Here is a 23362-nt window from a genome sequence, read left to right as displayed (position 1 = left end):
GGGGAAAAGAAATAAGACTGGAATCTAGTCAGCACTGTGAAAAATGCCATTTGGGTGGGTATAGTATAAGGAAGTCATTTATATTGTGTGTGTCATTTTGTTGGAATGAATCTATGGAATAAAGGTGAGAAACAATTGTGTGCCTTCACTGGAGATGGAGAAACGCTGAGCCAGTCCTCTATTGCCCCGTGCATCAATGCTGATATCCTGTCAATATTTCATGTACCTTGTGTACCTCAGTACCGATGCCTGCTGTGTTGATTATGTATGGAGAGCCATGTGAGGCTAGCCATGTATACATATACATAAATACATAACAGTGGAGCTTATTATTGGGACAAACAAAGGTCATGAAATATGAATCTTAGCATTAGCTATTCATTTTTGATGAAAGAGAATATTAGATTTAAAGTGAAGTAAATAGGAAATGCAATTCCCTTTCTCTGTCATGGGGAACTTGAGATCTTCAGTCATAAAAACGCCAATAACTACATTTACAATTAATCAAGCCTAATCACAATTAAAAGGTTGTTTCCCCAGCCTGTTCTTGGAATACAGAGAAAATGGGGGCAGGGGTCTTATTTTTGGAGAATAACACATGGCAGAGAAGGTGAATATACCATAAATATATTGTTATCTTATCTCCGTTCCTTGGCTGAGATGAAAGGTTAACGGATCTGAAGGTACGCTCAAGGCCTCCATTACTCCCACTCTTACCTCATTTAGATGTGCCGGTCATTTGGAATCTTAGCGGGATTTGAAACCATTTGCCATCATATAGCCAATAAAGTGGCAAAGACTGCCTTGCTCATGAATTACAAACTCAGTTGTGGACTTAAAAGGTAAAAGACGGGGGTAAAATAAGGCTGGTTCACCGTGGGGAACGAGTGACAGATTGAGGAACACAAAGAAGTATCCGTCTACCAGCACAAATGACCAAGTCATGTGACAATCTAGCTCTTCCAACTTGATGTGTCAATCTTACACTCTAAATCCAATCCAATCCAAAAGGTACCTTACACTATACTAAATAAATCATCTCTATTTAATTGAACCACTGATTTATGCACAGTATGAATTTTATCACACAATAATATACATTTAAACAAATAAGTATTTTCAGCAAATTTGTGTTGTCTAATCACAGCATTCACCTAAAACCGTTTTAAAATTGAGATTTTGCCTTCTAAATTAAATAGTGCAAAGATGAGTGAATAGGTGACGAATATGGATCATTTCAAAACTGGGAAGAAAGGACTGTCACCGTATTCACAACAGAAGGCACATGTTTCTCTAAAGAGTTCTCAGCCTTGAAAATGTCATAACCAATACATAGAAAAATACTTTGTCTTTATGTATCCATTTAACTCTGTTAAATTATAAAGAGGATTTTGCTGTGTAGCGGGATCAAATTATTTGTACAAAACGCACAGCTCCCATGCATCTTTTTCTTTCCGTTTTTGGTGAGAACAAGATCTACTCTGCAGACAGAAAAAGTGTCTTTTCTTCCAAAGGTCATGACTCCCCACCAAGAATGCATTATGGAGCAGGGCAAAGTTTAAAACTACACTATAGATGTGCTTATTTGGGGCTTCAACAAGCCCAGCAGATCCAATGATCCCCCACCTCATCCCTGCCGTCCGACTCAATGACTACCAAACAAACCTTGTTCTAGCTCATTTGTGCTGCCCGACTGATTGCAAGTCCTCCTAGAGGATTTGCCGAGACTATGGGAGAGGATTGTGCCATAGTGTTTACCATTTTTTCCCCATTTAGCTTTACTTTGCTTTGGCATATGTTCTTTTCAACCATAGCCAAGGATGCTAGCTTTGCTCAAGAGATACAGAGAGTGGTAAACACGTTGTATATTGTATATTTTATAATTACTCCTGCATGAGTGCCTTTTCCCTATGTTTTTATGATGCTGGCCCGTATTCAAAAATGCACTGCTGCAATTTTTCTGTTATGATAATCAGCATTTTTTTTTCTCTTTTTTTCAAACAAAAGACATTTTTTTTTATCCAATACGGAATTCGATACAAGTGGTAATCTGCTTCCTTTGTAGCCTGTAAAATCTGGTCCATGCCGGCTCAAACCAGCACAATCTCTCGTGGCCAAGCCTTCTGCTGTGACTGAAATCGAAACTATTCCGTAGAGTGTTCGTGTGTGAAAAATGGGTGTATGTGTGTGCACTCGCTGCTTTGTGTGTGGTATGTGGTTGTGTGTGAGTGTGTCCGCACTTGTGCGTGTGTTGCATGCAGAGGGGAATCAGAGAGGGAAAAATGTGCAATGGTAGCCTACCACATTATGAAAAAGAGAAAAAAAACGAGCGATAGCGCCAATTCAGTCTCTGTTCGCATACAGATAACGAATAAATGCCGAACTCTATTAAATCGTCCTTTGGCCATTATCGTGGGGCCAACGCGCCATTTTCAGAACTTATGACGGCTCCCTATTTACTTAGCTATAAATCCTTGCCATGTAACCAACAGATTTGTGACTAGTAATGATCTGCTCAGCCAGGGCTATATGAAATGATCCTGACCTCTTTCAGATCGTCAGGAATTAAATTGACCAGCTTGCCCTGGCCCCCACCATCCCTTTCCCCCTCTCCTATCACCACTGTCTCGTTCAATAAAAAAAAAGAAACTGAAGTTGTGAGCACTCCACTCACAGCGAGAACCAAGTCTCGTATTATCTCCCCAAGTTATTTAAAATGAGGTACAGTAAATATGGCAACCTGGGAGGAAAAGGGGAAAAATATCTAGCGTTAACATTAACACATTCCATGCCTGTGAGTGTGTTCAAAATATTATTACCATATGTTGTTTCACAGTAGGCAAAAAGGTACATTTCTATTAGCCTAATTTCAACAGTTTCAGCATTACATATAAGATCTTGGGTCCTGCTGTCTAGACCATTTATGATATGACCTCTCTAAATTGCATTTTATAAAAGAATGCAATATCAGGTAAAGGTTATTGAGCAAGCCAGGGAAAATTAAACGAGATTGACCCAAAATTCTGAGTCTAACTAACCTTACTTTTTTTTTTTCTTTTCTTTTTTTTCCAATGATTTTTCCACCTTTTTTTTTGTATTTGTCCTTGTGTGCGGCGTTCTTTTTTGTCAATAACATTTGTATGTTATGTTTGTAAAGGTAAAGGATGCTGAGGTGTAACTGCAATATTCCACATTATTTATGTATGTGCTTGTCTCCTTCAAAACAAACAACTTTCACTTGAAATACCGGCTTTTTAAATGTGTTTTAAATTGTCTATGAAATGCTTAAAATAGAGTATGATATGATATGATCCTTGAATACACAATGGATTGTTGAAGGAGTGCAACAAATTTGTAATATCAGTAATATTGCTATATGAGCAATATAATTAAAATATTAAGACAATAAGTAATAATTATTTCACGCTTGTTTTTTTATTAAATTTTTAAGCCGTGAATTCTGGATTTATAAATTGTTTATAAATGCTGCTTTTTATGAAAGAGAAGTAAACACATTTGAAATGAGATATGAGGGCTGTAGTTTTTTTTTTCCCCCTTGCAGTCCTTTGACAAGATTTTGATAAGAACCATCACTGTCTTAAAATGTGACATTTCTGCCAGCACATCTCCTTCCAACTTGTGTAGAAAATGTCAGTGTCACTTCTGTGTCTGGCTAATTTGCCGGGAATATGCATATCAATTACGCATCTCGGCTCGCAATACATATGTTTGTAAGATGTGCGGTGCACGGGTCATCATTGAAATGGTAATAGGGACGCGTTGGAGAGGAGACAACTTTATTTAGCTTCGCTCAGCTGTGGATCATCTAACTGTACTTTTACAAAGCACCGTGGGACTAAATGTGCAAATGTGCATTCGTATATTCTTTGTGACATCCTTTTTTGCTGTGTGCGTATGCAAATGTATTTATTTGTGTGTGTGTGTGTGTGTGTGTGTGTGTGCGCGCGCGCACGTACGTGTTTGCACGTGTGTGTGCGTTTTGAGGCACCCAGCTACTCGTGCGAGTTGACAGCCTATTCTAAAGGCAATATATAATTAGTCAAAAGGCTTTTTGGTCAGAGTTGAGAGTGCTTGTTTGTGAGTGGCAGATGTGCAGGTGAGCGCTAGGTAAGAGCGTCTGAAATGTTAAAACGCTTGTGCGCTCCTAAAAACCGTTGATGTGCTGCCGTTTTGATGCGGCACTTCACACATTTATTCAAAACAATATAAGTTTAAAAGAACATGTGGCGTATTTCGGGCAATTAAGATCACAATTTAAGATAATTGATTTTTTTCCCCTCTCTCTCTCTCTCTCTCTCTCTCTCTCTCTCTTCACTACCATATTCGAATCTGCTATGAATGAATCAAGGGTATTTTGAAGACATTGTTCATTTCTCGTGCTTATTGTATTGTCTTTCTTGCTCTAGCGACAATGGAAGAAAGATTGTTAATATGGTCTTTATCGGTTGTGTATAATCCCTGGAATTCATCGGCCTGCATTAAAATGTTCAAACGAAAATGCCAATCACTGCCTCATTTTCAAAAACATATTATGCCAATTTTACATTCCTTTAATAGATATTAGATTATAATTTCCACGAAGACAAACAGAATTCAGGATTTTACTTATCAAAGACTAATATTAAACAAAATTAATAAAACATTTAGGTTTTCCTGTGGAGTATCATATCAAGCATTTGAATGATTTTCTGAGTAATTATCAACAACAGCAGAACCCAGGTCCCTTTTCATTGTGAGTGTCCGCATTGTGCAGGTTCGCCTCCCTTGGAGTTTAAAGGAGTGTGTGTGTGTGTGTGTGTGTGTGTGTGTGTGTGTGTATGTGTGTGTGCACTGATGAAGAATCTTTTGGATGGATAAGTCCACACACGGCTGGAGAACAGCTGTGGGGTAGTTATAGAGAGTGGGGGAGGCTGTGGTATTGGAGTTGAATAGAGTGATTTTGTGATTGTGTGTGTGTGTGTGTGTGTGTGTGTGTGTGTGTGTGTACGCGCTCGTGCATGTGTGTGTTCGCACGCGCGCCCCAATCTGGCTCTGGCCAGACGCTGGACTTGGGTCCTGTGGCCCATTCAACGAGCCATCCTCGGTGGCTTTGCATTAAACAGTGTTCCTTCCGCATGACTAGGTGACAATACTGCGATGGTGGCCCTCGACAGTGCCCCCAGGAGGGGGCCTCTTCCCTCTCACCCTGGGGGCTCCAGACCAGACCAGCCACCCACCCACCACCGGGGTCCGGCGTGGCCCCTGATTAGCGCCTCACCTGACTCTCCGAGGACCCGCCGTCTTCCCCCAGGAGCTCGTTGCGCACCTCATCACTGTAGGCGATACGTGACCTTTTCTGCAGGAGAGGAGGAGAAGGGGAAAGAGGAAGAAAAAAGCAGAAGAGAGAGAAAGAGAGAGAGATAGAGAGAGAAGACAAAACAAGGAGGGGGGAGATATGTCTTAGTGGTGTTTGTCGATGGGGTAAGGGAGCAAAAAAACCCTGAAACAAGCATTCCTTAAGCACGAGAGCCCCCTAATGGCACACTGTGACAGACTGAGCCTCGCGCCATGGAATCCTGAGTGTTAATTTGACTCGTTGGCGCGTGTACAAATGTAACCAAATGCAAATGCATATATACCAAATATATATATTGTGTATATATATATACCAAATATATATATATTGTGTGTATATTTATATATATATATATACACACTGTGTATATATATATGTATATATGTATGTACAGTATGTATGTATGTATGTATAGGTGCGCAGGTACCCACGCAAGGCTCAAGGAGACAAGTACACGCGTCCTAGTTTGCGCACGACCCACAGGTACCTCACTTCCAAGGTGATGTATACACAATACCCAGAACGCACAGTGCCACAGAGGCACCAAGACCACCACCCAGCCCCTCCTTTAACAAATACAAGTTGAGGTATAATAAATAAATAAATAAAAACTTGCGTTGCGCTGTGCTGTGCGTGGAGAGCGTGTGGGGGGGACAGAGGGGACACGGGCCAGGCAGATGTATTATGGGGAAAGTATCACTTGTCAGTGCTAAATCTTTTCTGGGGGCTGTCACCGCTGTCACCGGCTGCTTGCAGTGGCAGGCTCTGTGATAACACCGATGCTGAGACTCAGACAGGGAATAATTCATCACCCATTGGCGGCCCATCAGATTTGGGGGGCTGCCTCTCTCTCTCTCTCTGTCTCTCCCCCCCCACCAGATAGGCTGAGAAAGGAAGAGGGAATGCCATGTCCAAACACACACGCGCGCTCACACCGTGCCACACGCACTCAAACACACACAAAAATAAGACAAACACACATACACGCATTTCACGAACACTTCAGAGTGTGCCACCTCCGATTCTGAAGGAGTGGGCTGCCGTCGTTGTACCACTTGTTTACAGACACCCGACCCAAGCGAAAACAGCCTCTTGGCATGCCCTCTAAACTAAATACACACCAGCGGCAGACAGAGAAAGTGTTTACTAAGCCGTATTCACTTTCTCACCGCCTTGACAGGGTTTCAAGGTGGGCTGCGGGAGGTGGGCCCAAATCAAAGATGAACGCCCAGCACAGGAATGAAAATATCATTGTTTCTCGATGTGAATTCCCTCCATTGTCTGGATTTTACACACTACTTCGATTCTAGGTAAATACAATGGGAAGAAGGAATTAGTGTAGAATCACAGATTTGTATTTCTATGTATGGGGGGGTGGATACTGTTTTCTCTCATATGTAGCATCCTCATCAGTAGTAGTGAAAGTTGGCAGAAGCGGTTTTAAATTAAACAAAAAGGCGCTTTGATGCCACTTTCCCGCGAGCAAGAAAATGCTAACGGCAAAATTGAAAAATACCCCAAAAATGACCTTGAGAATGCCGCTCATCAAATTCCTTGATTGAAATAACTTCTTGGAACCAATCGCTTCTGGTTTGTTTTTTTCTTCCTCTCCCATTCGTTTCTCCTGATAATCCGAAGCTGTGAGTGGAAAAGTCTGGGCTGATGTGATTGGTCTGTCTGTTATTGTGATGGTTAAGGGCCACAGCTCTCCGGAGTAATTACCCACTAGACGGAGGGTCTAAATTGACCCGGGTCATGAAAACCAAGTAGATAAAGGCGAGCAACCTAGACACAACACGGTCAGCAGGACGGTCCTCAGCCACACAGGACCTGGACTGTCCAACCGACCTGCCATTGTGTGTGTGTGTGTGTGTGTGTGTGTGTGTGTGTGTGTGTGTGTGGCGGGGATAGAGCAGTCACTCAACAACAATGTCTTAATGATCTATATATCTAATGGTCAATGTGCTGTTCTCAGCACCGTCTGTGCGTTTTTAATTATGTGAATTGAATTATTTTTCTTTTTTTGCCCTTGAACGAAAGGAACACAAATATTAACCGCATTAAACCTGACCTACTGTATAGTGGGAAAATGTTTAAAAAATTTCACATTTAAATATACAGTAATGTAATTTTTTTCAAAATAGTGAAAATCACAGATCTATAGGTTCACAACGTGCCGCCATACAATACATTCTGAGATTGTTTTTTGTGTTTTCAGTTGTTTAGTGACGGTCGTTCAACAAAATAAGGGTTTAATTGGTTAACCCAATCCCAGCCAAGGAACGACAGGTTACGTTGAAAAAAGAAATTGCTTTCTAGGCAATGAAAAAGAAACATCACAGCACAGTTGAAGAAACCGTTGTGATTTCTTGTTCAGGAGCCAGTTGCACCACCTCACACTAAATTCAAACTTAGCCTATTTAAATGGCTTTAAAGTCAAGACTTGTGCAATACTAAAAGCCATTTAAGCTATAACTAGGCTAAGTTTGAACTTAGTGTGAGGTTCTGCAAACCCCTACAGAGGAGTAGATGGACAGGGCCAAAGAGTGTCATAGATACCTTGTCCTGTTTGTTTTGGTTGTCTTCCCCCAGTCATGACTCATGATAACTGCAGCAATAAAGTCTCTTTTACAGTAGTCAGCTTTTCTGAGCCACTCCTAAATCGATTGTATTTATTTATTTGGGGTTTGTTATTTCCACTACAGGCAGTAATTCATATTAGGGCTGGGCAATGTGGATAAAATCTCAAATATCACAATATTTATATCACATACCTCAATATTCACGATATGTACGATAATACATTTTCTTTTACATTTTCAGCTTATAGATCGGCTATTTTCTGTATTTCGAAAAATAATTAAAAGTATAAAATTGGGCATAAGTGACTCAAACCAGGAAAATACAACACTTATGCCGTACCATGATATTTACGATATCCCAAATCACAATTGATATGATATCGTGATATGAGACTATAGACAGTCACAGTCTCATATCACAATATTGATACAATATTGATATACTGCCCAGCTCTAAATCAAATTCCACTCATGGTAATTTGGTGGTAGATTTTCTGAAATTAGGTGCTTTATCATTTAGGGCCAGGCAGTTAGCAGACAGACTTATCCAGAGTGACTTATAAAAGGGCAAGATCAGAGTAAACGGCATGAAGCATGGTCCATTGGTTACCAAACCTTTTTAGAAATTCACCACTTATTGTGGACTTTTTTTTATAGTGGAAAAAACCCGATCTACAAGCATTTTTTTTTAAGAATACTGAAAATCTTTTGAAATAATGAACACAAATGAAATGCAAGGGTCAGTTAATTTAACTGACTCGCGACACAAAAATGCAGGGACCCACTGTTTGGGAAAACCATGTAGTCAACAAACAGGGTAAATGGCCACGTAAATGGAGTGCAAAGACAACAATTAAGTACAAAGGAGGAGAAAACAAACAATCTGCAAGTACCACACACACACACACACACACACACACACACACACACACACACACACACACACACACACACACACACACACACACACACACACACACACACACACACACACACACACACACACACACACACACACACACACACACACACACACACACACACACACACACACACACACACACACACACACACACACACACACACACACACACACACACACACTTCTTTTTGTTGCTGGGAAGACTCCCACATATTCCATTTAAGTTGAGTTTCATCTTAAAGAGCTGCAGTGTAACTTAGGGGAAGACGCTTTTCACCGGTAATTGAGACGACGGAGCCCGAGAGAAGCACTGATTTGAGTGCAAAAGGCTGAACGTCGCCTTCTAACCATATGCAGGGTGTTCTTTTCCTTGTCTTTTTTTGTGTATTTCTAAATGGCTGTTTGTTACACACAAAGCAGCATGAAGCGCTTTCGCAATGAGCGTGGCGCCAAATAACAACAGAGAGTAGAAAGAGTGTGGGAAGTGCCACAGAAACAAAAGAGTAGCTCGCTCCGTTACTTCCCCAGCACCTATAGATGCTGGAGGTTTAGGATTCCCCCTCCAGACAAACAACAGGATCCTGTTCCTGGGAGTGATTATTCCCCTTCTCTGCATTTGATGTCAGACTAGAGCAGCTGCACGATTTTGACGGCTTCACCCATTGATAGACTTTGATTACGAGTTGCCGTGTTATGCATAAAGGCAAAACTCCCTCGTGTGGCAGTCTCTTCTCCCTGGATTCCTGGAAACAACATTGGCTTGTGGAGGTGACGAGTATGATATATGGGCCATTAGGGCAGGCCACGGTAGTACCTGGCACATGAACTCATAGTAAAAAATAAAAAAAAACAGAGATTTGATAGAGGTAAGACAGTGACAAGGATCTCATGGAAATGGAAGTCAGGGATTAACACATCTAAAACGACATGAAACCAGCCAATCTAAATGGAAAAAGGAAAAAAATAAAATAAAAGATACTAAGAAGGTTCCTTATTACTTCAGAAAAGAAAGAGAGATAGTCTTTTATTAAAAATCCCTTTGAAAGGTCTGTCATTTGTCACTTGTTTAGTTATTTTTTTTATCTCGGGTGATAATTTGCTTCTATGCCCGGAAGCAAAAGAAAAAAAGGAAAAGTACAAAGATCCTTCTTAACTTTATGCAAAGCGGCCCGCCTTTAAAACTCTCCATGTTGCGTCAAATGTTGGGATGGAGGTGCTAGGGTCCTGTCAAAAACACACGTTTTACTTCAGTTGACATGGACCGCCTCAGATGAAAAAAATAAATAAAGGCTCATCTTCAGCCCATCAAAATGTAATTACATATGCATGCATACCGATTCATATTAGATATGCTAATGATGTGGGCATTATTCTCTGAGCAGCAAATTATATTTATATAATTATGACAAAATATACGAGTCTCCTCTTTCTTCTGGCTAGTATATATGGGCACATATGGGTATCTAATGTATAAACAAATATCTTAGATATATCTTTGAACAGCACTCCATACAATTCCAGGGGGCAAAAAATAAATCTAAACATCTGTTTGCCGAATAAGGACATTTATCAGTAATTGCAACGCACTGTGCATGATTGTTTTCAACATGTAACAATCACCATTTGCTAATGTAGGAGAAAGTTGCCTCTGTTAAAAAAACAAACCATTAGAATAATTAAAACCAAATGAACTGATATTCATTATAAATATGTTCCCTATGCCCTCCAACGCCCAACACCCCCCCAAACTCCCCTCGCTTTTATTTTTTTCTATTGCCCACTGCATTGAGCAACACAAGGACAGGCGCAAATAATTGTGGTTTCCTGGAAAGCTGAAGAATGTAAACAGTTCATTAGACGGGAAATAAAAGGCGTAAAAATACCCGGGGGCAGGGTGTAATGAGGAGCCCTGAAGTTCCTCCACACACCTTCTCTCTCCTACTCTTTTCCAACTCGACCGGCGTGCTTGGCTGGTAGCGTCACGTGAACAGTAATTAACCATTCAACTTCCAAATAGTGCGTTTCATGGCAGGCCTTTCTCACCAATGGGAGAGTGGGGAGGGCACTTTTTCTTTTTAATGACACTTTTGTCCGGCTCCCCTTGGTGGCCTCAAACTGGCATTTAACCTGTCATTTGGCTGCCAATGGGCTCCGCACGCCACTGGAGCAGAGGTGTTAGTATAGGATGTGGACCAGTTTCGCGTAATTTATAGGCTACTTGGCTGGACATCGTGTCACACACCAAAAGTTGCCAATCCTTCAAGCTCCCAACGCACCACCCTGCGACGCATTGTGAGCCTGTAGATCGGTTATTTCCCATGTGAAATACAAATAACCATACAGCAACAGACGCCTCATGAGATACTATGAACACAAAATAAAGACTAGCCATAAAATCAAAGAATCAAAGTTGTTTTCAAAATAACAAAGCACTATTAAACATTCTTTAATATCAGCAAGGATATTGCAATTGCAATAAAGACAATGGATGGAATGGAACTATCCAGTATCCACCACACACACACACACAACTCTACATCACTACACCAGTGTCATATTTTCTCAGCTGACACAGGGCCTGATGCCCGTGGAACCCCCACCCTCCTTCCAGAAGAGGGGGCAAGAGGTGGCCTGGTGTTGCGTGGCGTTAAAAGGAAGCCGAGACCTTTAAGCAGGCACAAGTATCACAACAGCGTCTTCAATAATGCATCTCTGCCTGGCAGGGGGTTAACACACGCACACGCATGTGCACGCACACACATCCTGTCAACAAACACAAAGGACAGAATTGCGCACACGCACGCACGCACACACACACACACACACACACACACACACACACACACACACACACACACACACACACGCGCGCGCACACACACACACACACACTGTGTTTTGCACTTTATCCTGTCTTTTAACACAAACAAATTGAGGGAGGTGGTTCAATTAAGTAAGTGCTCCATTCTTTTTTGTGTGCGTTTGATATATTATCAGATGAAGGCGGGCGGCTGTGGCTGGGATTGTCGCAGGAGGGTGTCATGTGTTTGCCTTTGTTTTGTCATGGTCTCTCTGGTGCCATCAAATCCTACACTCCTCTGAGACTGGGTGTGTTTCTGTGGGTGCGTGTGCGCATGCACGCACGCGGATAAAGGCTACTTGTGTGTTGGGTGGAGGGTCCCGCAAGCCGCTACATCCCAGTGAAATATCCTTTAGAGAGGATGTGTGTGTGTGTGTGTGTGTGTGTGTGTGTGTGTGTGTGTGTGTGTGTGTGTGTGTGCGTTAGAAGCGCGGTGATGCTAGAGGAGCCAGAGCCTCAGATAACAGCATGGGGGCCCTCTCATTAGCTCACAGGTTGGTGCTTTCGGCGTCATTGTGCTTTCCTACTTCCACTGGAACCAAACGGAAGAGAGTCTCGGCAAAGCCATTGTTGGAAAAAGCAAAACAAAAAGCAAAACACACGCGCACACAAATGAAGGCAAATGATCAGCTGCTGCTCGGTGATAAATAAGCCCATGGAACATCTAAACAGGTGCGAGGTGAAGAGACTGTGGCTGACAACATGCACCAACGCCACGCTTTCAAAAGGATCTTATGGTGATTGTTATTTAGTCATTTATTGCGTTTTTTTGTAAACTAAGGTTTGCCACTAGAATATATTAAAACCTGTTGGGCATGAAACAGCCTGTTAATCCCTGTGAACCGCTCAATTTCAGTACTTTTAAAAATATTGGGGGAAAAAAAATTATTTGTACGGTACTCGCCATACGGTATTGTTGCCGTGTTTTTAAAAACACGTAGCAATATGCAGCGGTGAGTAAACAGACTTGGATTCTTATCTCGGGTGTGTGTGTGTGTGTATGTGGGAGGGGGGGGCTTCGCTGTCCTCTGGCGATGGCGTTACCCTGTTCTGATACGGGGGCTTTCATGCTCCTGCCTGTGTGATATGGGCGGTGTATTTCCCTGTCAAAGTCATTTCTATTGTTAAGTAGAGGCGAGATCAGTCAATAAGCCTTATACGACTGTACCCCGCAAAGCAAGAGGGCGAGGAGACGAGGGGAGAGAAGAGGTGCGTGTAGTGTGTGTGTGTCTGTGTGTGTGTGTGTGTGTGTGTGTGTGTGTGTGGGGGGGGGGGTAACTGAACTCCAAACAAAAGAGCAAATTCGAGGAGGCTTTGATTGAAGAAGCGCCATATTCTTTCTGAAGGCCGGGGGATCGTCACTCAATGCGTTATTTCTTTAAGGCATGAGGGCCCGATTAAACCCAATATTAAAATATGGAGCCGCTTCTAATGAAAAATCAAAGGCCTCATTCCCCCCTTCCTCCCTTCCTTCCTTCCTCCCTCCCTCCCCTCCTCCACCAGCACCCTTCCATCTCTCCTCCTCTCTGACTCTCGCTTCTTTTCTTTTTCACCCCCCCCCCCTTCAGTGTGAAGGAGAGCATTGGAGAGGAAGAAAGAGGAAAAAGAAAGACAGAGAGAGGGAAGGGGAAGAGAGCAAAAGAGATAGAGAGATAGAGGGAGAGGGTATAGAGACGAGGGGCCCGGGCGCCGGTGGAGCAAACACAGAGACAGTGGTGGTTGGAGGAGTAAATCAATAGAGCAGAGCCGTCGGGGAGGCAGGCAGGCTGGGCGAGGAGAGGAGAGGAGCGAGAGAGAGAGAGAGAGGGGGGGGGGGGGGGGGGGGGGGGGTGTGAACCAGCGCAGGGGCCTGGGCTCCGATCACAACGCTGGCTTCTGGCGTGCAGTGGGGAATAAAGTGGGCCTCCCCGGGTCAGCGCCAGAGAAAAAGGTGAGATTAGAGGGAAGTGGAGGAGGGATTTTCGGAGTTAAGGAGGGAGGGGTGAATGGATGGTGGGTGTTTGGAGAGTGGCGAGAAGGAAGGAAGGGAGTTGGGCGCAGGGGGGTGGGCAGTGTGGGATACCTGGAGAACCAGGGACCAATCGGCCCATTAGCCTGTGGCTACCTACATATGGTTCACTGAACCCACCGCTGAGAAGAACACCTCCCCCCCTGTACGCACAGCACACATGCATGCGCTCACATACGCGCGCACGCACACACACACACACACACACACACACACACACACACACACACACACACACACTTCCATCAGTCTTTCCATTCCTCTCCTTTTTTGTTAAAGAAGAGAAACACTTTCACTTTTAACCCTTTCCCTTGCTTTGGAAGAATGTTCACTCCTGACCTCCATTTATGATTCATTGCTGTTTGATATCTATTCTTGGTGCATTATCTAAAAATGAAGTTTGTGTGTGTGCGCGTGAGCGGGCGTTGCGCGCGCGTGCGTGCATGTGTGTAAAGTACAAGTAAAACACCTAGACACAAAAGAGAGAGGGTGAAAGAGGAGAGGAGGCTGGGGAACTTGTGTACGTGTGCGTGCGTGCAAGTCCATCCGTCTATGGAAATGCGCAGAAAAGGCCATCTTCCTCACTCCCTTTTGCCTTTTTCTGGTAACGTGACCATTGTTTGTCGCTGAATGGCTCCCTCATTAGCATGAGAATACATGCAGCATGCATAGGGGCTTAGCCAGATCATTACCGCTATATATTTATGTATACTTTCTTATTTCACTCGCGGGGACACATTCAGATGCTGATGAGGGCCGGTACAGGGGCCCCCTTTTTTTTCCAAGACGTAACCCCCCCCCCCCCCCCCCACACACACACAGACACAGACACACACACACACACACACACACACACACACACACACACACACACACACACACACACACGGAGTGGATATAGGTTAGTGCTGGAATTTGTGAAACAGTCAATGGGCAGGTTATAAAAGGGGAACTCATGCTGACCTGTGGCCTACATCGATTCCCGAGTTATACTTGGTCGCACACATAAAATCTACAAGCTGTAATAAGCTTGTAGCTTGTACCAACATGTGGACAGTCTCCCGAAGAATGAGGAGGAAGTGGAATTCTGTATAGAACACTCAAGGCATTTACAGAAAAATAAACATGAATACCTGGGAGGGAGTGGCCTTTGTGTACCTGTAGCTTTCATTTGAGGCTACAGTATGCTTTGAGCTCATTCTTCCTCAGACTGAGCTGAGTCCAATATGGCTCAATTAGCCTACGTACAGCATTTCAGATGCATTATTACAGCGTGTTCTTAGTCGACCAATAGCCATAAGAGTTTGTTGACTAATTGATTACATTATTTAATCTAAAAGTATAAATTGGGTTTGCAAACAAAAACAAAGGATAGAACATAACATCCACAATTAACATAATTATTTAACAGAATGACTAATTTGATATCCTATAGCAATTTACTCATTTTATAATTGACCTATGTTCAGTCACAAGATTTTTCAAATACTAAACGTTCACATACTGTAAAATACAATATGAAATGTAAAAGAAAAAACTATTGAGAATTTTCAGTGCTGTTTGAGTCATTTAAACTGCAGATTATATAAAAGGGTAAAAACCTACAAAGGCATGTAAGACCACAGAAAACTTTGACGACACAGAACAAACGAGTGCAGCATGGCAGCAGGCGGAAGAGAAACAAAAGCAAAGTGTTTAGTCTCACTGCGGGACGCTATAATAACCTCTGGGATAAATGAAGTCCTTAATTCATCCTCTACACAGTGCAATTCTGATCAAGGCCACAGTCAGATTCCACCGCAGGCTTCAAAAACGCCATAGAAAAAAAAAGGCAAAAATCATTGGTCACCGAGACCAAAAGTGCCGCTCCCTTTCTCTCCGGCACGCTCCCTCATTAGAAGCACTTAGGGATGAGAGGAGAAAATGCAGTTTGATGGGGTGGCGTCAGTGGCGCTGGTAGTGGTGGGGTGACTTTGTTGCCTTCTCAAGGATTTCATCCCTGGGTAAACACATTGCCTTTAACAGGGGAGGAGAAAACCAACGGCGAGCGCCGGAGAGAGACACGCTCTTCCTCAATATTTGCTTCTCAACTGCCATGGCCCCTTTCCACCGCTTTCTAAGGCTCATTTGTTACCCTGCTTCAGAAACACAGGCTTACTACCAGATGATTCATAATATATTTCATAAATACTTCATGAATCCGACACCCCCTCCCCTTACACACACACCAAATACTTAAGCCAGTCTGGCAAAAAAAAAAAAAAAAAAAAGAAAAGGAGAAAAAAAGAGAAATACACAGTGTCACCTATTCTAGTACCCGCTTGTCAGCACATCACTGGGGACTGGGTGTCACATGTCACTTCTGGTTTACACCGGCGTGTGGGACAGCCTCGGTGCTCGTCAGGAAAGGAAAAAAAGGAAGAAAAAAAACGGGGGTAGGACAGAGAGAAGAACAGAAAGTGAAGGGGGGTGGAGGGGGAGGTGTAGAGACTAGATGGGGAGGGATGGGGGAGTTATCATATCATCGGCCCATGTCTTTATATTTCCTCCCTTATTATCTTTTGGCCCCCGCTCACTCCAGTCACTCAATCACACGGGCCCCGAGGACAGAAGAGGGGACCTGGGAGGGCCTTCACTTCATGGCAGAGGCAGCCAGACAAGCGTCTGAAAGCTATACTGATCGCTGTCACAGTGTTGGCGTGTGTGTGTGTGTGTGGGGAAGTGCAGTGACTTTTGGTTGGTGGTGGTGATGGTGGTGGTGTAGTGTGTGTGTGGGGTTAGATAAGCGAGAGAGGAAATGATGGCGCGCACGGCTAAGGGCCGAATTTGCACACTGACAAACAGAACTTGCGCTCCGGGCATTATGTGCATCAGCCGAGCCACACAGACAGGTGTTAACATAAAGAAGTGGAGGCAGAAGGGCGGGGTGCTGTTTACGAATAACAGGTTCCGTGTTTTCAGAGCGCTGACTGGCGGCGACGAGCCGCAGAACACAGATGACCGCGTAAATCACAGCGAGGCAAGTGACCTGAGAAAATTACTCGTTTCATCCAGGGTACTCATCTGGGCAATGCACCTTCCCAAGTTACCATTACTAAACAATAAAATAGAACAATACACTGATTTATTTAGAAGAAATATACACAAGGAATTGACTCCACTATAATATCCGGTACATATACAGTAAAGTGAGGAAACAGTCAAAATAAATGAAAAAAGACACCACTTGGTTCAGTTATGTGGTGTCTGGCTTGGTTTTTATCTTTGAGAATTTATCTGAACAGTGAACACACCATGTTCCTTGGAATACAGCTACTACCAAAATACTGAGTGTCTGTGATACAGTACATTGCTGATCAAGGTATCGTTTATTGTCATGCTGTGTACGACTGCCAAACAACAGCGACAAATATCCTCAATCGGAGTAAAGTTTTGACTTCAACAATTATGTTAGTGAATTCAAATTTCCGTAGCTCTAGGGACAACAGAAAATGTACCCCACAACCACCAGAATCTATCACTTTTGACTTTGACTTTTCCGATGAGTTGAGTACAAAAGGACCCCAATGGAAACAAGCCATAGGCTTTCTTGGGTTTAAATCCTCTTAGCAGATCTTGTATTCGACTGTACTTTCCCTGTGCTCTTTTTCTGAAAACTACTAATAAAGCATGCAATCAATATTAAAATCAATCAAACATATTCCACACATAATCATGCTGTTTTATGTGTGACATTGTGAATAATGAGTCACACCACCAATTAGGAAGGAGACCAACAACCTTCTTGTCACACAGTCCTTCACCCGGGCCTTGGCCATCACACTACCATCCATGGGAAAGAATGGCTTCACAACACACACACACACACACACACACACACACACACACACGGCTCAATCGGTAATGACTCCTGCCTTCATGTCCACTCAAAGGACAACGACAAGCCACAAACGCCACCTAAATCCATAAAGAGCCCAGGGAAAAGTTGCTGCACACAACAGCTTTCGAATGAAAGGCAGAATTCATAAGCAGCGAAAAAGATTGATTTGTTTACATCTTAAATCTGCACTTGGAAAACAGAATATCCCCCATCAATCCAAGAGGTCTTTTATAATCGGTCGTGCGTGATTAGACTTTGGCGCCATTGTTAGGCGACATGCCATAAAACGGAAGTAATCTGCGTTTGCTCCTCAATGGTTTGCCAGCACAAGAGTATTTAGTAAGAACAAGAAGGGTTGAGCCAATCTAAGGCGATTTAAAGTGTCTAACATCCAACTAATGTTCGCCTGTCATGCCGTCTGCATGTAGGAGTCACCGCAATTGAGGATGTGGGGCCAAAGATGGATTACAATGACACACATCTAGAACCCCTACAAGTAGCTATACCCCCCCCCCCCCCCCCCCCCCCCATTCAAACATAAATCTGAAAGTAATGATCGGCATTTGCCTCTTAAAATAAGGTATTTACGATGAGGTATTTATGATGATGAGTCTATAAAGAATAAACTTTCTGCCAAGCCACTTTGCATTTACAGACTACTGAGGCTGCTAGCTCAGCCTACTGGATCAAGATGAGTTCACCACTAATTGCTACAACTGGATCGTCTTCATGACCATGACTTGTCCATGAACACTACTTGCTATTGAATCTGAAGTAGATTTATTTTAAGAGGAGCCTCTATTTATTTATAATAATTAACTTCATTTGTATGAAGAAAAATAATAATAATAAAAGTACTTTACAAAATAAGATATAATTACAGCAGACCAGGGCAAGAAACATAACATACTGTATATACACTTCATTAGTTCATTCTTCTCCAAATATATAAGAAGACATTATCATGCTTTCTTTTGTTTGTCAGTTCACCATAATTACTTTTGATAAAACCTATAACACACAGTGACCTCAACCAGAGGCTTCACAATGGGGGGAAAAATACAGCAAGTCTTTATATTCTAGGTATAGGATCTCAAGAAGCCAGGAAAAAATGTTAATTCATTGATGGTGATGAACCGAATGTGGATGACCCTCAGATTCAGAGTCAAACCAATAGCTCCTGGGTTTGGAACCAGAAAAAAGGATGCTGTTGCTTATGGCTAACTTCACATTGACAGGATTCTTTATGCGTACCAAGCGATGCAGCCAGGGCTATGCGCAGCAAAGTCAAGTGTCATGCCTCAACTCCAATCCTAGTCAATTCAACCCGTTAAAACACTAAACAGAAAACAAAAACAAAAGAGAGAGAAATTTTAAGTTTCTGCAGAACGATACAATGTAGGCATTTAGCAGACGCTCTTATGCAGAGCGACTTACAAAGTGCAAGAACTCAACAGATTTAATAGAAACATAAAGTCATCTACATTCCACATTTGAATTAAAACCAATATTGTCATGGGAGAAGTATGGCACTCAATATTTGCCCTAACAATTTGTTTTTTATTCATTATTTCTTGAAGGTCATTGGTGACCACTTATTAGACAGTTAAATTGAGTCAAACGGGTGGAAAGAAAACAACTATGGGATCGGTGCCGGAAAGGTTTTCCATTCCATTCACCTCAGTGTATCTGGTGAATAAACTGTTCAATATTTCAAGGCTGGTTGACTCTGTAAACGCTTTGGAAATGCATTAATTATCTCTGTGGGTAGACATCGGGGAGGCTTTCAGTCTAAAGGTTTTATGAAAGTAAAAAGCAGGCCAGAGATGCTACTTGACCGTGACTGCAATCCCCAACAATGCTCTAATAGACTTATTTGAATAGAGGAGGAAATACTTGAGGTTACGGAGGCAATCGTTCCTATGACGGTTGGCCTAGTAATTTAATATCAGAGGACAAATATGGATAATGATATGCAATTCAAGAACGCTCAGGATTCAATGATATCATGGTCCCTGAAGAAATAGTCAACAACCGTTTGTCACACGGATCTACAAAACCTGTCCATACATCCTATCCATTCAAAACGAGGAAATGAATGTGTCCAAATTCAAATAAGAAGTTGTGCAACGACCATCACACCCTCAACAGGACTGCCTTGACCAGCGCTGGCACCAATTTGCACTTACAGACAGAAGAATGTGATCTATTCTCACCAGCAATGAAAGTCGTTTAAGCTTGATATTGAATAAACACTAAAGAGCAATTAGGCGTTTAACAGAGTCAAGGATCCTTAATGAATAAACATCTAACATTTGAACTTGGAAGCTGTGTGTTGATTGAAAAGGTCTGAGGCCTTAAATATGCGAAAACAAGTTGAATTAGAAATAACCTGAATGATTGGATGGGAGAGGGCTTAGGAACTGACAACTACCACAGACATGTTTGCAATGCCACTTTGAGAAGAAATGTCACCTTTATATTCACAACCTTTTCTTTCCTTTTTATTTGTGTTTAGCATCACACTCAGGGGTATAAACAGCAGTGGAGAAGCTGAAGAAATAAGGCAAATGTGAGGGCATACAATTCCATGGGAGCCTTCTTCACAACACCAGTTCTTTGTCAATTAATTGTTCATGAGCTCTATCCCAAAGCACACAGGCTAAGGTCAGGTATAGCAATAGGTAGAGAGACTTATCATAGCAAATTCACCCATAGAACTGAAAGAAAGCACTCTAATTGGTAAATGGGCACCATATTGCCTTTGTCATACGCCTGACTAGGCCTGAATTCCTGGAGCAATGTCGCCATCTGCTGCAGAGAAGAGGAACAGCGGCTCTTTGGAGGGTATTTAGAAGCAACAGCAATCTGTGAATTTAATTTCAAAACCCTTTGTTGACTAATAATTGAATTCTGCAGATAAATAATGCACATTAGATTTGTCATTTTGTTCTGTGTATAACTTGGTTAATTTAAGATGGACTGATTTCTGCTGTTGCAACTGCAGTAAGTTAAAAATACGAAGCTACAGTTTAGATGTGTTTCAATCTAGGAAGTTCCTTACAGAGAGTGCAGTTTAGATGTGTGTTCATCTAGGAAGTTCCTTACAGAGAGTGCAGTTCAGATGTGTGTTCATCTAGGAAGTTCCTTACGGAGAGTGCTGAACGTTGAGCATAACTTCTCATTTTGACACCACAATGGAACTTAGTTGAACTAATTGTTCAAGTGAAGGGCACTTGGGGGCACACACAAAGTTCATAGACTTGGCTGCCACACAACATCACGGGTGAGGCATGCTTAAAGCAAACATTAAAATGTCCATAGACTTGGCTGCCACATGACGTCACAATGAAAAGCCAAGCGTTGGAGGGGCTGGTGCCCCTCACAAAAATACAGTACAGCTATGCTATCTTTTTTCTTTTTTTGTAACCCATTTTTCACCCATGTGTCAATTATCTAATGTGATCCTGGGCTCTACACACCCTCCGCCAACCTGGGGAGAGAAACGGACTTGAACTCATGCTTCCTTCATGCCTGAGTGTCCAAGTTGCTCCTTTACACCTGACAGGGGGGAGTTTCCCTGGTTGGACGTAGTGCGTGGAAGGAACACGTTATTCCAACCAGTTCCTTTCCCCTCCATCAGGCGCCCGAACCAACAAATCTACAGAAATGAAATAGACTAGAAGAAATATTTGCAAAGGACAAGTAAGTCTAGGCTTTGATGTTCCAAACATGCAGTAGTAGATGGGCCTAATACTGATAGGTGTCATTAAGATGACAGTTAACCACATGAAACCTACTCTGGACATGTCATGGTGGAAAAAGTACTCATTATTAAAAATAATAATAATAATACATGCCATGTTATTTTTTCTTTAAAAAATGTCATTATGTGATGCTCTGAAAATGCACGTGGCCAGCCCACCCATCTGACCACTTAACACGGCAGCATTTCAGGTGATGGGTGGGCCTTCAGGATTTTATATAAGTGGGCCCTGATCCAGAAAAGGGTTGGAAACCACTGCCCTACACAGCAAGGTTCTGTTTGAGCATCAAGTCAACCCTGACTGAGAGTATAAAATGAACCCTCCATTTGAACAATCTCAGAGATGAAGTGATACTCAGCATATCGGCGTGCATCCTGAGATAGCATAGGGTGATGTGCGTGCACCCCCATCAGGGCCGACCAAAACTTGGCCCTTTGAAGATGGAGGTTCTGTTTAGCCAATAGATTTCATTAAATTAATCCTCCATTAGGCCTCTCTACTGCCTGATCAAAGTCATCGCTAAAAGGCATACCGTTCTGCTTCCCGCAACTTAAACACAACGCCTCCATCAAACTGGGGTTATCTCCATGTCCCCCCCCCCCCCCCCTCCCCCACACACACACAGTTTAGGATTTTCAGTTGAAGCTCGCCCATTATCAAAATTAAGCTGTCAACCAGATGGTCATATGTGTGTGTAGAGAAAGCGAGAGAGAATGCACGCACACACACACACACACACACACACACACACACACACACACACACACACACACACACACACACACACACACACACACACACACACACACACACACACACACACACACACACACACACACACACACACACACACACACACACACACACACACACACACACACACACACACACACACACACACACACACACACACACACAAACTTATCTCTGATAACTGTTTGTTATTTTTGACACATTGCCCCGTATAAAATGGCAGGGTTAACGATGTTGACTCAGGCCCCCTTCTGGAAGGGGGGGACGGACGGACAAAAACAGGGTCTCAATATATGGCACACTGGTGGCAGGAAGACTTCAAACCGTGGGTGAGCAAGAGGATGAGAGAGCAGTCGGGTAGGGGGACGGGGGGGCACCCCCCCAGGAGTCTGGTAGGGGGTGGAGTGGGGGAAATGGGGTTGTGGTGTGGGTTGACAGGGCCTTGATATCCTGGGAAAGCACAACAAAGACCACAGCTTTTTACATGAAAAGGAGAGGAGATGGCCTTTTTTTTACCCTCCTAGTAGAGGCCTTCAGAGCCCAATGCCGTGCGCTCTTGGGGCCCGGAGGAAGTTACAACATGGCCTGGGCTTCGGCTAAAGCATTTGGCACATCTGAGGGGCGACTGAATTCGGAGCTTTGGGAACTTGGGGAATTTGGGGGATCGTGATGGGTAGTGATGCTTTGACCCAAGCACAAATACTGAAATGTGGAAATGATTCTATGAAAATAAGAGAGCAGCATTGTGTCGCAACTGTGTGACAATAAAGCAAATGTTTTGGAGGGTTTTCTTCTTCATTTGTCCACCATGTTTGTTGAAAATGTTGCTTGGTTCAACTCTAAAGGTCATTACACACTGGCGAATTAGCGACGCGATCTGAAAATGAGAAATATTGCATGTTGCAGTTCGCCTGCGAATCTCTGCAAAATACGACACCAGAGCGAACAAATAAAGAGCGAAAACGGTCGCATTTTCGCACATTCGCACATTCGCCACTGATGTGGAAGCTTGCATGGACTTCAATTGTTTTAAAAAAAATGTGAATTATTCGCACGAATATATCGCGTCGCCAATTCGCCAGTGTGTAATGACCTTAACCGATTTTCTATTTGCTAAAGCCTGTAACGCCAAGGAATTATATAGTATCATAGTTAAAGTTCTAAAAAGTACAAACAGCTTTGTATATTAATCTATTGTATTGTTCATAAGCTTTGAGCAGGGGTCTTTTAAGGC

The 23362-nt window shown here is 42.8% G+C and overlaps 1 protein-coding gene across 2 annotated transcripts in view; it reads right to left on the bottom strand.

Moving 5' to 3' along the window:
* The window catches only part of vti1a (vesicle transport through interaction with t-SNAREs 1A), a 154006-nt gene that overhangs the window by 117119 nt on the left and 13525 nt on the right, over positions 1 to 23362 (bottom strand). For both annotated transcript variants that reach the window (XM_080788694.1, XM_080788693.1), the window contains exon 4: positions 5279 to 5356. In XM_080788694.1, coding sequence (XP_080644820.1) covers positions 5279 to 5356 — 78 coding nt within the window. The remainder of the gene's footprint in view (positions 1 to 5278; positions 5357 to 23362) is intronic.

Source organism: Protomyctophum bolini (assembly GCF_963924005.1).
Source record: "Protomyctophum bolini genome assembly, chromosome: 18".
NCBI classification, from domain to species: Eukaryota; Metazoa; Chordata; class Actinopteri; order Myctophiformes; family Myctophidae; genus Protomyctophum; species Protomyctophum bolini.
Note: the sequence above shows the minus strand (reverse complement) of the source record. Positions and strands in the feature narration are given on the sequence as shown.